Source organism: Ursus americanus, chromosome 20 (genome assembly GCF_024610735.1).
Source record: "Ursus americanus isolate L20-20 chromosome 20, mUrsAme1.1.p, whole genome shotgun sequence".
NCBI lineage: Eukaryota > Metazoa > Chordata > Mammalia > Carnivora > Ursidae > Ursus > Ursus americanus.
In genome coordinates this window covers 35,915,758-35,929,555 of record NC_142146.1, presented here as the reverse complement: position 1 = coordinate 35,929,555, position 13,798 = coordinate 35,915,758, and the positions used below count along the sequence as shown (strand labels likewise).

The 13,798-nt window shown below is 48.4% G+C and overlaps 1 protein-coding gene across 2 annotated transcripts in view; it reads left to right on the top strand.

Moving 5' to 3' along the window:
• Positions 1-6,508, top strand: part of NMNAT3 (nicotinamide nucleotide adenylyltransferase 3) — a 113,320-nt gene extending 106,812 nt beyond the window's left edge. For both annotated transcript variants that reach the window (XM_045791878.2, XM_045791879.2), the window contains exon 5: positions 5,309-6,508. In XM_045791878.2, the coding sequence (XP_045647834.1) occupies positions 5,309-5,727 (419 nt within the window). In that variant the 3' untranslated portion in view covers positions 5,728-6,508. The remainder of the gene's footprint in view (positions 1-5,308) is intronic.
• Positions 6,509-13,798: the final 7,290 nt, after the last annotated feature.

Genomic DNA, 13,798 nt, shown 5'->3' with positions numbered 1-13,798 from the left:
TATTCCAAGCATCTCCGGCTCAGCAGCTACTCCTACAAGAGTTAAGAGACGCTTGCTGAGCACCTCCCCAGGCCAGGCTCTGGACTCAGGAGGAAAACAAAGGTAGCCTGCCCCACCCCCTGACCTAAGGCTAGAGACACGCTGTGGATGGTGGGGAGTCCAGGCATGGATTAGGAAGGCTGCCTGGAGGAAGAGACACTAGCACCGAAACTCATAGGATCAGTACCTTATCTGGGATTAGGGGCATTTCTGGGCAGAGGGGCAGCCGGGCAAGGCACAAAGGCAGGGTGCTGGGGATTCCTTGCTGCTGGGAATGCCGGCGCTTCCAGTGACAGGCAGCAAGCCTCTAATGATGTGGGAGGGTTGCCACACAGAGGCTTCCAGCCTCTCCTACTTCCCCTCTCTGCACCTGCTTCCAGAATTCCTGTCTCAGCTGGACTGCCCCTCCTCCCCCTTCCCTTTGACTCCCCTTTTGAAAACCTATCTGTCCTCTTAGGCCCAGGTTGGACCCATCTTCCTGTGAAACCAGTCCCAGCTGCTTTCACGGAGATGGGCTCTCCCGCTCCCTCAGCCAAAGCTCACCCACAATCTTTTCAAAACTTTTTTTAAAGATTTTTATTTATTTATTTGTCAGAGAGAGCACAAGCAGAGGGGGCAGCAGGCAGAGGGAGAGGCAGGCTCTTGAGCAAGGAGCCCAATCCAGGACTCAATCCCAGAACCCTGGGATCATGACCTGAGCCGAAGGCAGATGTTTAACTGACGGAGCCATCCAGGCGCCCCTCAAATTTATTTTTCTAGGGGCTACTCTGCTTGGCCCTATGATGCTGGGAGTTTGTTCTTTATCCCCTTTCTTACTATTCAAACCCTGAGCCCTGCTCATCTTGTTCTCTCCTAAAGTAACTGTTAAAAAGTAACTGTTAAGGGGCGCCTGGGTAGTGCAGTCGTTAGGCGTCTGCCTTCGGCTCAGGGCGTGATCCTGGCGTTTCGGGATCGAGTCCCACATCGGGCTCCTCCGCTATGAGCCTGCTTCTTCCTCTCCCACTCCCCCTGCTTGTGTTCCCTCTCTCGCTGGCTGTCTATCTCTGTCAAATAAATAAATAAATAATCTTAAAAAAAAAAAAGTGACTGCTAAAAAAAGAAAGTTTATATTGAATGAAAAGTAGGCTTTTCAATTTACCAAAATATATTAGGGGCTTTAAAAATGTTCATGTCCTTTGCTTGATATATTCCCCTTCTAGGAATCAGACTGCAAAAATAATTAAAAATTGGGACAAAGATTTATGTAGAAAGATGTTTATTATAAAGCAATTTTTATAATGGCAGATAATGAAAGTAACCTCGATGTTTAAGTATAAGGGAATGTTTAAATTATTCTGTATACATAGGATGAATAATTGAGACAAAATGTTTTTGGAGAAAGGCTTATGAGGTAAGTGGGGAAAAAATCAGGATATGATCCTGTGTATATAATCTCAAGTATATTAAAAAAAAACACGTAAATATACTTGCACATCTATTTGCCTGTCTAAATCAATAGGAAAAAAACCAAACTACACAAAAATACTGAGTTTTTGTAGAAAGCGGAATTGTTGTTTTCGACCTTAAATATGTATTTTCCATACAGTTTATAGTTGACACAGAGTTCACGTTTGTAATCAGAGGGAAAAAAAACAGTAGAGCAATTAACAAGAGGAAGGCGGAGTTCTTCCTCAGCATACATCTGGCTTGTATGTTACTAGGGGCGTGTTTGTAAGGGACCATTTTGTGTGCTGTGTATCTCGTTGTGCGCTCGTGTCCTCTGGGACTGCAAAGCCTGACAGCGTGTGTCTTTTGTGCAGGTGGTCCCTGCCCTTGTGAGCACGGCTCGGCAGCCTTGAGGGGATTCCCTTTCCACACAACCAGAGCAGGCACCCCCTCTCTTTCCATCTTGTGCTGATTTGTTCCACGGTGGTCTTGTCTGGTTGATTTGGGTGCTGCCCTTTAACACCTGGCTTCAGCTCTGGTGTCACGTTTACCCAGAAGTCCCACACTCCTGAGTGTGTCTATATGGCTGTGCCCAAAACCTGCCCTGGGCCGCAGAGTGACACCGCAGTCAGTCTGTCACTCAATTTCCAGAACCTCCACAGGAGGTCATCCCCATTTTACAGCAGAGGAAACCAGCCCCGGCTGCTGGAACTCTCCTAGGCTTCCAGCAGCTCTGAAACTGGAACCCAAGGCTGACTGACCTCAGGGCTGGGTGTTCTTGTATAGAGAGTTAGGGCAACTGGACATCCTAAGAAAAAGGTCCCAGTGGCACTTCCCTCACTTTTCATGTAAATCTCTGCTTTTCAAAGCCCGTGGCTATTCCAAGAAAGCCCACTGCCTCAAAATGCCCACGGACATCCGAAGTAGGTCACTACATCGTTTTTAAGATGAATCAAATCGGCAGCCTTTATTCAGCACCTCAGACTTAAGGACTTGGACAGTCAGTCGCTCAGTCTGAAGTTTGTAGCAGTGATGTGAATGGATTTGAAAGAGATCCGTAACCGTCTCTTTGAGGACTGCCCAGAGTGGGAGTCTAAGGCACGTGTTGCCAGAAGTGATTACCCCACAGACATGCCTTTGATTTGGGGGATGGGAATTCTGGTGTGGGCACTTGTCCCCTGTAGGCAAGAGCTCACAGCGAATTGCATTCCTGTCACTGTCAGTAAATCAAACAGTGTCTAATATCGAAGCCATTGTGTGGAAACTGCTCCCACAAAAATCCACCAAGAGAGGAAGGGGTACCTTCTTTGACCTGTGGTAATGGGGGGAGGGTGTGCTCCAGGCCTCAGGAGACCCTACAATTAAATGCCCATCATTTAACCTCCCCCATAGGAAGAGCACATAAAAATCACCCATTTGTTTAAAAGGTCAAAAGCGGGTCTCTTGCTATATTACAATGGTTGAATAAATAAGAAATTGGAGTAGAACCTCACAGATGTAAAATAGTTCAAATCCACATATGTTGTGAGTAGTGGGACCAGCCCAAAGTAGTGAAAAGTGTGAGTTATCGAGTAATTTTTATTTATTTTAATTTTTTTATTTTTATTATTTTTTAAAGATTTTATTTATTTATTTGACAGAGATAGAGACAGCCAGCGAGAGAGAGAACACAAGCAGGGGGAGTGGGAGAGGAAGAAGTAGGCTCATAGCGGAAGAGCCTGATGTGGGGCTCGATCCCAGAACGCTGGGATCACGCCCTGAGCCGAAGGCAGACGCTTAACCGCTGTGCCACCCAGGCGCCCCTATCGAGTAATTTTTAAACGCAATTTTATTGACTAAAAATACTCCCTAAGTGTTGGACGGACGTGTCGATGAATGGGTTAGTGGATAAGTAGGTGGATGGGTGGATGTGTGGGTGAATGGACGGTAGTTCACACTATCACACTTACTCTGTTCCAAGCACTGTTCTAAGTACTTTATACTTATAAGCTCATTCAATTATAAAATGATCCCATGGGATAAGTACTGTTAATATCCTCATTTTAAAGTTGAGGTCATAAAGCTGTTGAATAGAAGAGCCAGGATTTGAATATAAGGTGTCTTGCTTTAAAGTCCTAGTTCTTAACTGTGGACAATTCATGAATATATGCATCGATAACTGTTTGAATATCATTTCATTATACCAATATTCTGCTAGAGTGTTTGAAAAGTCTTTCTGTAATTCTATCTGCTGCTTCAAAATCAGTAAACAAGTGTTGTGCCCACTGTTTCATGGATGGGGAAACTGAGGCCCAGAGAAGGATGGATCTTGGCTCCAGCCCCACAGCAGCCTGTGCCTGACTGAAGCTGAATTCAGACCTCCCCATAATCCCTCCACTTTCTCACTTTCCATTCCACAGCCGGTCTGGTGCTCCTTTGTAAACTTATCTCTCCGATCCATGTCCAGATTCCTTCCATGGTTCCACAGCCTCAACTGACCATTTACATCAGCTCTTTCCCCAGCAGGTAGTATCCCTGAAGCCCCTCCCAGCTGAGGTTTCATGGTGATGAGAGCTGCCAGCACTCTAGGAACACAGCCTCTGCCATTTCCTGAAGCTAGAATCAGCTTCCAGAAGGACCAGAGATCCTAGTGGTTCCTGCTACCTAGCATGGACTTGACTTTCTCTTTTCCAGATTAGCCCATTCGAAAGGGACGTGACCTTGAACAGTGCCAGGAAAATCCAGGAGGGGCTTCTGGGTTCTGATGCATATACAATTCCCGCCAGCAGGAGGCGGCAGAGCCCAGCAGTTACAAATGCCCCGTCCAGAGGCTGGCGGGCTGGTTTGAATCCTGCCGCCGCCTCTGCCTAGACCAGTGACCTCAAGCAGGATGCTTGCCTCTCCAGGCCCATTGCCGTCTCCGCTGACTGCTCTGCAGACGGGGCACAACAATAACGCCTACCTCATCAGATTGTTCTGAGGATCGAATGAGATTAAACCCACAAAGCGCTTAGCCGTCGTGCTCGCACTGGGCACCCAGTACACGTTAGGCATCCTTTTATCATCACAACCATCATTCTGTTAGAACAAATGCCAAAGGATTACCCACATTGATCAGTTGTTCCAGAGCTCTGTTATATTGGAAACAAATGAAAAGGTCACTAGCTGTTGATTATCCAAAGAATCTTTATGATGAGATTTTACTTATAGAGGTACCAGGTGTTAGGGCTGAAATAGATTGTTAGAAACGTGGAGACTTGCCTGAGGCCCACAGCTTGTTAGTTAGGGATCTTACAACCTTACCTTCTGTCAGAAGACGGGGCTCACAGCCACCTTTGGCCCACTCTGCCATGGGGTCCAGCCACCGCAGACAGACTTTTGGTATAATACTGGAGGGGGGGAAAAAGCTGTTGTGTATTTCTTGGCACTTCCCCATATTAAACAAAAGATGTATTGATTAGATTATTACTTAAAACTGCGTGTCCCTGAAGTAGCTTCAGAGTCACTTACATGCTTTTTCAGTCATGAACACAGACATTGAGTTCCCAGTACATTCCAAGAAAAGCATCTTTTTTTTAAAAGATTTATTTATTTGACAGAGAGAGAGACAGCCAGCGAGAGAGGGAACACAAGCAGGGGGAGTGGGAGAGGAAGAAGCAGGCTCATAGCGGAAGAGCCTGATGTGGGACTCGATCCCATAACACCGGGATCACGCCCTGAGCCGAAGGCAGACGCTTAACCGCTGTGCCACCCAGGCACCTGTCCAAGAAAAGCATCTTGTGCAATTTTCAAACGGAATATGATGTTATCTTTACTGGCCGTGACCCTTCTGTAACCTTGTCGGGATCCACCCTTGTTTTTGCAGCTGTGCCCGAGCTGAAGCTCCTCTGCGGGGCGGACGTCCTGAAGACCTTCCAGACCCCCAACCTCTGGAAAGACGCACACATCCAGGAGATAGTGGAGAAGTTTGGCGTGGTGTGCGTGAGCCGGATGGGCCACAACCCGAAGGAGTACATCTCGGGCTCGCCCATCCTGCACCGGTACCGGCACAACATTCACCTGGCCAGGGAGCCCGTGCAGAATGAGCTCAGCTCCACATACGTCAGGCGGGCCCTGAGCCAGGGCCACAGCGTGAAGTACCTGCTCCCAGACGCTGTCATCACCTACATCAAGGACCACAACCTCTACACCAGGGACGGTTCCTGCAAAGGCAGTGGCACCCAGAGGAATGAAGGAAAGACAAGCTGGGGAGAGCCCGCCACTCCTCCACGGAGCTCCTCCTGACGTAAAGGGCACTGAAGGTCTTCGGCTTTTCTTTTCTTTCCTTTTTTTTTTTGCTCTTCCGTCTGCCCTTTGTTTTATTTAGGCAATGAGTTTATTTCAGAGGGGTCTCCTGTCCCCGGAAGAGATACCTTCTTTTGGGAGGAGGAGCAAGTGCCTGCATCTCAAGAAGGGACATTTACCAAGGAAGTTAAAAGGGCGTGGCAGGTCACTAGGACTAGACGCAGCTCTCGGGGGCTCTGGCCGCAGAGCCCTCCTTCCTCGGGGACGGTGCCCCTGGCATGCGCACTGACGGCAGTGCTGCGCCAGGCGGGGCCCCTGACGCTCGGATCAGAACGGCCCACACGCGTTTCTTAACTAGGACCAGGTGCAGCATGCTCGTCTTGATGGGAGGGACTTGACAGGATGCTAATTACCAAACAGTGGGCTTTGTCAACACCGTGTTCCAACAGAATAATACTAATCGAGGACTCCAAAATTTGGAAGCCGCTCCTGCCGATTTACACTGAATCTTCCCCTAAGAACCACCATCTGTCTGCCTAGGCTGTAGATACGGTTTCAACTGAGATCTTTCTAAGGAGTGACCCTCAATATTTTTGATACGGCAGATATTTTTACCGCGACTTTTTTATAAATGCCAGGGCTCCTGATCTCCAGGTTTCTAAAAAGGAACTGAGGTAAAACAGACGCTTTGACTATTTAGAGGGTCTTTGTGAATGTTTTATGACCGCCTGCCTGTTTGAATATCGGCAAAGAGATAAATAATAAATTGACATAAAAAATACTAATGAAAAGTTTCTTTTTTCTTCCTTTGTTATATTATTAATGCCTGATATACCAGCCGTTGCTCTTCTTTTTAGCTACCCCGTGAAATTTGCTACTATTCCAATGGAACTGACATGAATTTAGGAGTCTATTTCCAGGTAGTAGCAGTGGAGAAAGCAGTTGCTTTTCAACACCCTGCAAAGCGTGCTCTGATCCGAAGCTCTGGGCGGATGGCTCTGTTCACGTGGGCCCTAAAGGATGAGAGGAGGAGCTTCCCATGTGTCCAGGATTTGTCATTCCACTCCTCCTTAAGAAGAGCTTTTAATTGGCCTAATTCTGTTTGAGTTTACTCTTTACACTTGCTGACCAGATGACTGAATGCATTCAGAATGTACTTCTCCATTCTTTTACCCTGGTTCATCCTTGCTGCAGATGCAGTCCTCAGAAAAACAAAGGGCCAGTCAGGAAGAATCTACTATCTCCCCAAACATATCCCAGTGTTCGTGTGGGTGTCATGATAGAGAGGAGTAAAGTAGGCAGTCAGGATTTCCTGGGTCTACAGTAGTGGGGCCCTCCTGTGGGGGGCGGGGTCCCTAGGCCCTCACCCCTGCAACCTCTAAAGCTGCTAAGCCATTCCCCAGCCTGCTTGAGCTCTGCACCCCAAGGGATCTTTAAGAACCTTGATAGTGCAGGGGCATAGGGATCAGACGACCTTATCCACAGCAAGCCGTGTGACTTGGACCAGCTCCCTTTCCTACTGTGAGCCTCGGTTTCCCAAACTCTGAAATGCAGTGGTTTGACTAGATAAATTCTCTTCTAGCTCTGATTTCTGAGGCTCTGAGTGCCCTCTTTCAGCCTGTCCACCCTTCTTTGGGTCCAGTTCACTTCTGGCCACACTGGAAGTTCCCCAAGGGGAGAGGGTCTTTGTTTGTTGATGTATCCTAAGTGCCCAGAAATTTGCTGCCCCAAACACGGTTGCAAGATGCGGCATTTGCATCCCCTGGGAGCTGGACAGAATTGCAGGCTCTCTGGCTCCACCCCAGACCTTCTGACTCAGAATCTGCATCTTAGTAAGATTCCCAAGCCATTCAACGTACTGACCTAGAACAGTGCCTGTTCAATAAATATTAGCTTGATTTTTAATAGACTGAATCTATGATTGAAATATGTGATTACATCACGTTTACTCTGGTGAATATCTTCCTCCTTACCCTCTGAGCAACATTTTCCCACTGTTCTACATGGAGTATAGAAAGCAAACAGCTGTAGTGTCCAGAAAAAGGGGTGGTGAGGGATCCTGTGGGTTTGAAGCAAGGTTTCTCAACTTGGGAGATGTTGGCATTCTGGGCCAGATCACCCTTTCCTGTGAGGGGCTTCCCTGTGCAGTCAGGGTGCTGAGCAGAGTCCCCCACCTCTCTCCATTAGATGCTAGAAGTACCCACCACCACCTCTAAATGTAACAATAAAAATGCCCCCTGGGGCACAAAATAAGCACCCTGGTTGAGACCCACTGGTTTAAGGATATGGCTAGGGGTGGGGGTGTGTATGCGAGGAGGGGTTCCTGTGTTTCTCAGCAGGGCAGATGAACAGACAGCAGCTTTAGAATACCACCCTCCTACACAGGACTAGTTTGAGAGGCGTCCCCACCACTCACGAGGTCGTGTTTATTCCGGGGGACACAGTGCTACGGACAGTGGGAATTAGAAGCCACGCCCTTGACTCAGAGGCACCCCCAACTTCAGTCTCCCTTACTTCCACGTGCCCAGAGTGGCTTTCTCTCCCGTGTTTTTACAGGCTGAGACTTCCAGGATATCCTGTGCCCTCCATACTGACATCCACAGCCTGGCAAGTGGAGACACAAGGAGTGGAAGCTAGAAGTCTTGTGATTTTAATTTTTGTGATTCAAAATTCAAGGTTCATTTATTTGAATCATTTTTGGGGCATCTCTCACGTACCAGGCATTAGACAACACTAGGAGCATAACGATGAATAAAATAGTCTCTCCCTTTGTGAAGCTTAAGTCTGGTGGGAAGACGGAGAGGAATCAAAAGCTCATGTGACCAAACATCTGATTACGGACTGGGATGAGGGCTCTGAAGGCCGATACACAGCGCGCCCTACAGCCAGAGGCCCAGGTGCACCGTGAAGTTAATAAAACTGAAGCCCTAGTCCCTCACTTGCCTGGGCCCTTTTCAACAACCGGGCGGGGTGGGGGGACTAATTATGTGGGTATCTAATTTCACATTCATAGTTTTTATTCTTTTTCTGAAGAGTGGCCTTCAAAATGTATAAAGTATAGACTCAAAACATGAGAGATTCACCCTGATGTTAAAATATAGAGAGCAGGGAAGAGAGAATGGACCTGAAAGATGAATTCACAAGATTTGGGGATGGATGGAGGCAGCTGGGCTTTCAGGCAGAATGAACAACATATGCAAAGGCCCTGAGGCAGAGAGGGCAAAATGAGCAGCACGATGAGCTGGGTTCATCATCAACTCCTCAAGGAAGGGGTTCGCTATTACAATGTGCACCACACAGCAGGCATCCTGGCATGCCAGCCTCTCCCTGTCCCCCCTTGCCATAGGTTCAGGACACCAGGCCCAACTAGGCTTAGAGCAGATGCCGTCATCTCTCTGATTCATGGCTGCATCCTGTTGGCTCCACCATTGCTGGGGCTTTACACTGTCTCCTTCTAAAATAAAACAACAAAACCTACTTTATAATAAAGTAGGTGCATATATATATATATACACACACACATATATCTTTCAATTTCTGGACTCTTGCTTTGTCTCATTGATTCATGTAGACTTCTGTTTTTAGTATCAGGAGGGAAAACGTGTATCACCACAGTGCTCCTGATTTACTGCATTGACACTGCCCCGCGTACCTGATCTCACATTCCTTTCCATTCCCTCAGGCCTTTGCATCTAGTGCGCCAAGGTGTTTTGTTTATTTTGCAAGAACAGAAAAACAGTGTTTTGGCCTCCTGGGTAAATAGAATTTCCAGCCTTAAATAAAGGTTTTCCCGTGATAGCAGATGCTGGCCAAATGAGAGGGGCTCTGCATCCCAGCCTGAGGAAAGGATTTTTCATTTATGATACTGTCTGTCACTGGGAACAGAATGATGCAAAATCCCATTTTAAACCAATAGTGCATCAGACTTGCAAGGCACATTTGGTAATTGGGTTAATACACGAACAGGAATTTCCTCATCCCCATCCTGCCCTCCCTCTGCCAACAGTGTTTCTGCCTTCACTTTGGGCAAGGGTCTCCATGCACAGACGATGTTCGATTTCTGTCACTAAGTTATTTCCCTGGACCAGAGCTCAGCATTACAGACACACGTGTGTGACTAATAAACGATCTATAATAATGCACGTAGGCGCACACCTCAGAAGATTTTAGAATTGTTAAAATAGCCCCAGAAAGTCTTGTTCATGGCACCAGACCTGTGAAATCTGGAAGGAACCCTCGCATTCATTGGACCCCGCCTTTCTCAAATTATCACAATGCTGAAATCCCACAAATTAATGGGAGTTGCAGTATTAAAAACAAAAAGAATATGGCGTCCTGAGGACCCGTTTGGAGAGCCCGGCTTTCCTTCTGGTGAAATCCAGTCAGTCTTACTTTCCCTGCATTCCTCACATGCAGCCCCTCCTCTCCATCCCTCCTGACACCGCCCAGCCCAGACCACCGTCATCTCTCAGCCAGACTTCTATAGTCAGTCTCCCCACCTGCCCTCGGCCTCTGCGATCCGTTCTCCGCACACGAGCCAGAGCAGTTCTGTGGTCTGCACAAATCTGATCGTAACACCTCCCTGCCCAAGCTCCTTCCACGGACACCAGTAAGAGAGTGGAAGACGAGTCACAGACGTGGAGAACACATGTACAAAATGTGTATCTAATAAAGGACTTGTGTCCAGACTATGTAAAGATCTCCAACAATTCAAAAATAAAAAGATGAAGAATTGATTGAAAGGTGAGCCAAAGATCTTGCTAGACCCGTGTGGGAGAAGGTTAACACAGCAGGCCTGACGCGGCTGCTGGGAAAGGCCTGCTCCTGAGCTAGTATCTGAGACATTGGCTTTTGGAACGCTGCCTACGATTCTAACTGATAAGGCTGTGTCACCTACCTGGGGCACGGGGTCCTGCCATCCCAGCCTGCCGAGGCTGGTACACAGTGCGACTTGTGAACACCTGCTGTCCTAGGAGCTTGGAAGTTCCGAACGCACAGCTGGACGTGCAGGCACAGTGCCTACATCACAAGCCGCAATAAGACCCTTGGACTCAGAGTCTCAAACTGCCTTCCCTGGGCAGAAACACTGCATGCTGTGGCTGCATTTCACTGGTGGAGGAAGCGTATTTTGTGCGGCCCCCACCGCAGGAGGAGGACGTCGGAAGCCTTCGCCTGGACTCCCCCAGACCCTCCCGAATGTGTCTTTTCCCCTGGCTAGTCCTGCCGTGCGTCGCTTCACTGGAGTGACCCACTGCCGTAAGGATAGCTGCCCCGGAGCCCTGTGAGTCCTTCAAGAGAGTCACCAAACGTGGGATCCCAGAAGCAAGACACTTTACCAAAGAAGATACATGATTGACAAATGAGCACCGGAAAGATGCTTGGCACCAATCGTCGTGAGAGACCCACAATGAGATAGCACTTTGCACCTCCATGAACGCTTAAAATCAGTCACCAAAATCCCATTCATAAGAATCTGTCCAAAAAGAGATGCGAACGTGTGTCTGTCCACTCACTCGGGTGTGAATATTTATAGCAGCAGTACTCATTACAGCCAAACACTGGGAGAATTCAGACGTTCTTCAACTGGTAAATGCAAACAAATATATCCATGCAATGGGAAATGATTCAGCAACTCGAAGAAGGAACCAGTGATAGATGCCTGCAACAAAACAGATGATTCCCGGAAACACGCTCAGCGAGAAAGACGCCAGACAGTAAGACAACACATCGTATGATTCCATTTATGTGAAATTTCTAGAAAAGGCAAAACTACAGATAGAAGCACAGAACAGACCAGCGGTTGCCTGCAGGTGGGAGTGGAGACGACTGCAGGTGGGCACAGGAAACTCGGTGGGGGAGGGGGTGGTGATAGGAATGTGCCAAAACTGGATCGCGGTGGCGATGGCACAACTCTGTAATTTTACCGAAGCTCATCAAACCACCTACATTACATGGGTAAATTTTGAGGTGCTTAAATTATACCTCAATCAAGGTGTTTTTCAAACATCTGAGCTTCCTTTGTGTGCCCTTGGAGTGAAGACCTGACTCCTCCGAGGGCAGCTGCCCCCCCCCCCACAAGCTCCCACGCCCCACAGTGCACTCGGGCGGCTCCGCTTTGCTCAATGTCCCACACCCACGCCTCCCCTTCTGCCAGCACTTTCCCCACGCGCCCGCCCCACGCATGCTGTCTCTACAACCCTCCTTTGAGCTGACTCCCATTGCTTCTTCAGTTCTCTGCCTCTCCTCGCCTTTTCCAGGAAATGAGACTTGCTCACTGTACCTGTACCCCCAACTCCCTGCCCTCCCCTCATAAGAGAATTTCATCACTCTGGAAATGATGGATTCGGTGGTGACTCCAAGGTCCCCGAAAATAAGAATTCGTCTTGATCATTGCTCTTCGTCCCTAGACAACTCCTGACTCAGTAAATAATACCTAATAAGCATCTTATGAGCTCTGAGAAGCCCATGATAAACACACCTGTTTAACTTTGTATCAGTCAGTGATTTTGAAGCAAGTCTACACACAATCCTTCTTCTACGTATACCCTTAATACTATGTGGAACACGGTACTCGGAGTTGCAGTTTAGGGAGTTCTTATCTAAAGTTTTTCCCCAGTTTTTTGTATTACAGACAATACTGCAACAAATACCCTTATCCATAAGCCTTTACAAACCAGTGCTTTTGTGGGATAGATTCCCAGGAGTGGTACTGCTGGGTCAAATGCTCAGTGTACTTTTTATTCTAATCAATGTTACCACATTGTAGACAGTAGGGTGTTTTTTTTTTTTTAAAGTAAATTGATTTTTTTTTTTAAAGGAGACTCATAGAGCTGCAGAAATTCTCATTTCCTTATTCCTTTGCAGGGTGTCACCTTCATTATTCTTTATACAAACCAAAGCAATATCCATGTCTTTATTTCTACAGATAATGTGTGATAATGAATTTCAGGAACTCACTCACCTTAGAGAGACACAGCAATTTGCAGGCAAACATTGTTCCTGGTGTGTTCGATGGGTGGATAAAAGCAGGTTGTCTGGACAGGTGGTGGATTTATGGGTGGCAGGTGCCTTTCACCTCCTGCTCTCACACCTTGAGCCTCGGAGCCCAGGAGCACGGCACCAGGACAACTGTGCTAGCCGCCGTGCAGCTCTTGCAACGTCCTGGCGGGCAGAACGGGTCACTCTCCTGGCCACTGCCCCCGCCCCACATGCTCTGCTCCTCGAGCTGGCTGGGGGCTGGCTGCCTGGTGGGCTTGCACAAAGATTCCCTCCTGGATCTACTACCATGACTGCTCATCTGTCCTCTACTCCTTTCCTCTGTGGTGGCACTCCGGTACTGACACTTGTCAGTGGCTCCCCATTTCCTACAGAGTAGAGTCCAAATAGCTTGTTAGAGCAGATAGGGTTCTCGGTGGCCTGGCCCTACTGGTTTCTCCACATTGTCTTGCACTGCGTCAGCCCAGGCCGTCCCTCCCCCCCCACGGCTCCCCCCCAGCCGTGCTGTCACCACACTTGATTACCCCACTCTCCCTGAAGCTGCCAGCTTTCCTCCAGCTCCCTGCTTTTGCATGCGTCACTCCCTCTTGGGAGTGTCCTCTACACCTCGGTCAGGCAAATCTCTACTCATCCTTCTAAACTTTGGCCCTGTGCTCACACGCCAGCATGTCCCGGAAGCACTCTGTACAAGCCGCTACTCGTTACACTCCTGTGCACACCCCTAGACCGTATCTTGCTCGGGGCGGAATCTCGGTCAGGGCGGCGTCTCTCTCAGCATCCGCAGCATCTAGCCCAGGTCCAGGCCCCTGCCAGGCGCTCAGGAAGTGTTTGTTAGAAGGACCCATCAGCGCGCGGCTTTGACACTTGCCCCAGTCCCTCCGGTGAGGAGCCACTGGGCTCCTGTTCTGGGGTGTGCAGCCCATGACCGGGTGCTGTGAGCGACATGGAAGGAAGTTAAGACACAGTCTGGCCACAGAGCATCGACAGGCTCACCAGGGGAGCCGAAGCAGGTGTGCCAAGTGTGTGCACATGAGAAAGAGCTCTGTCCCCCGAGGCAGTGTGGACGAAACAACAC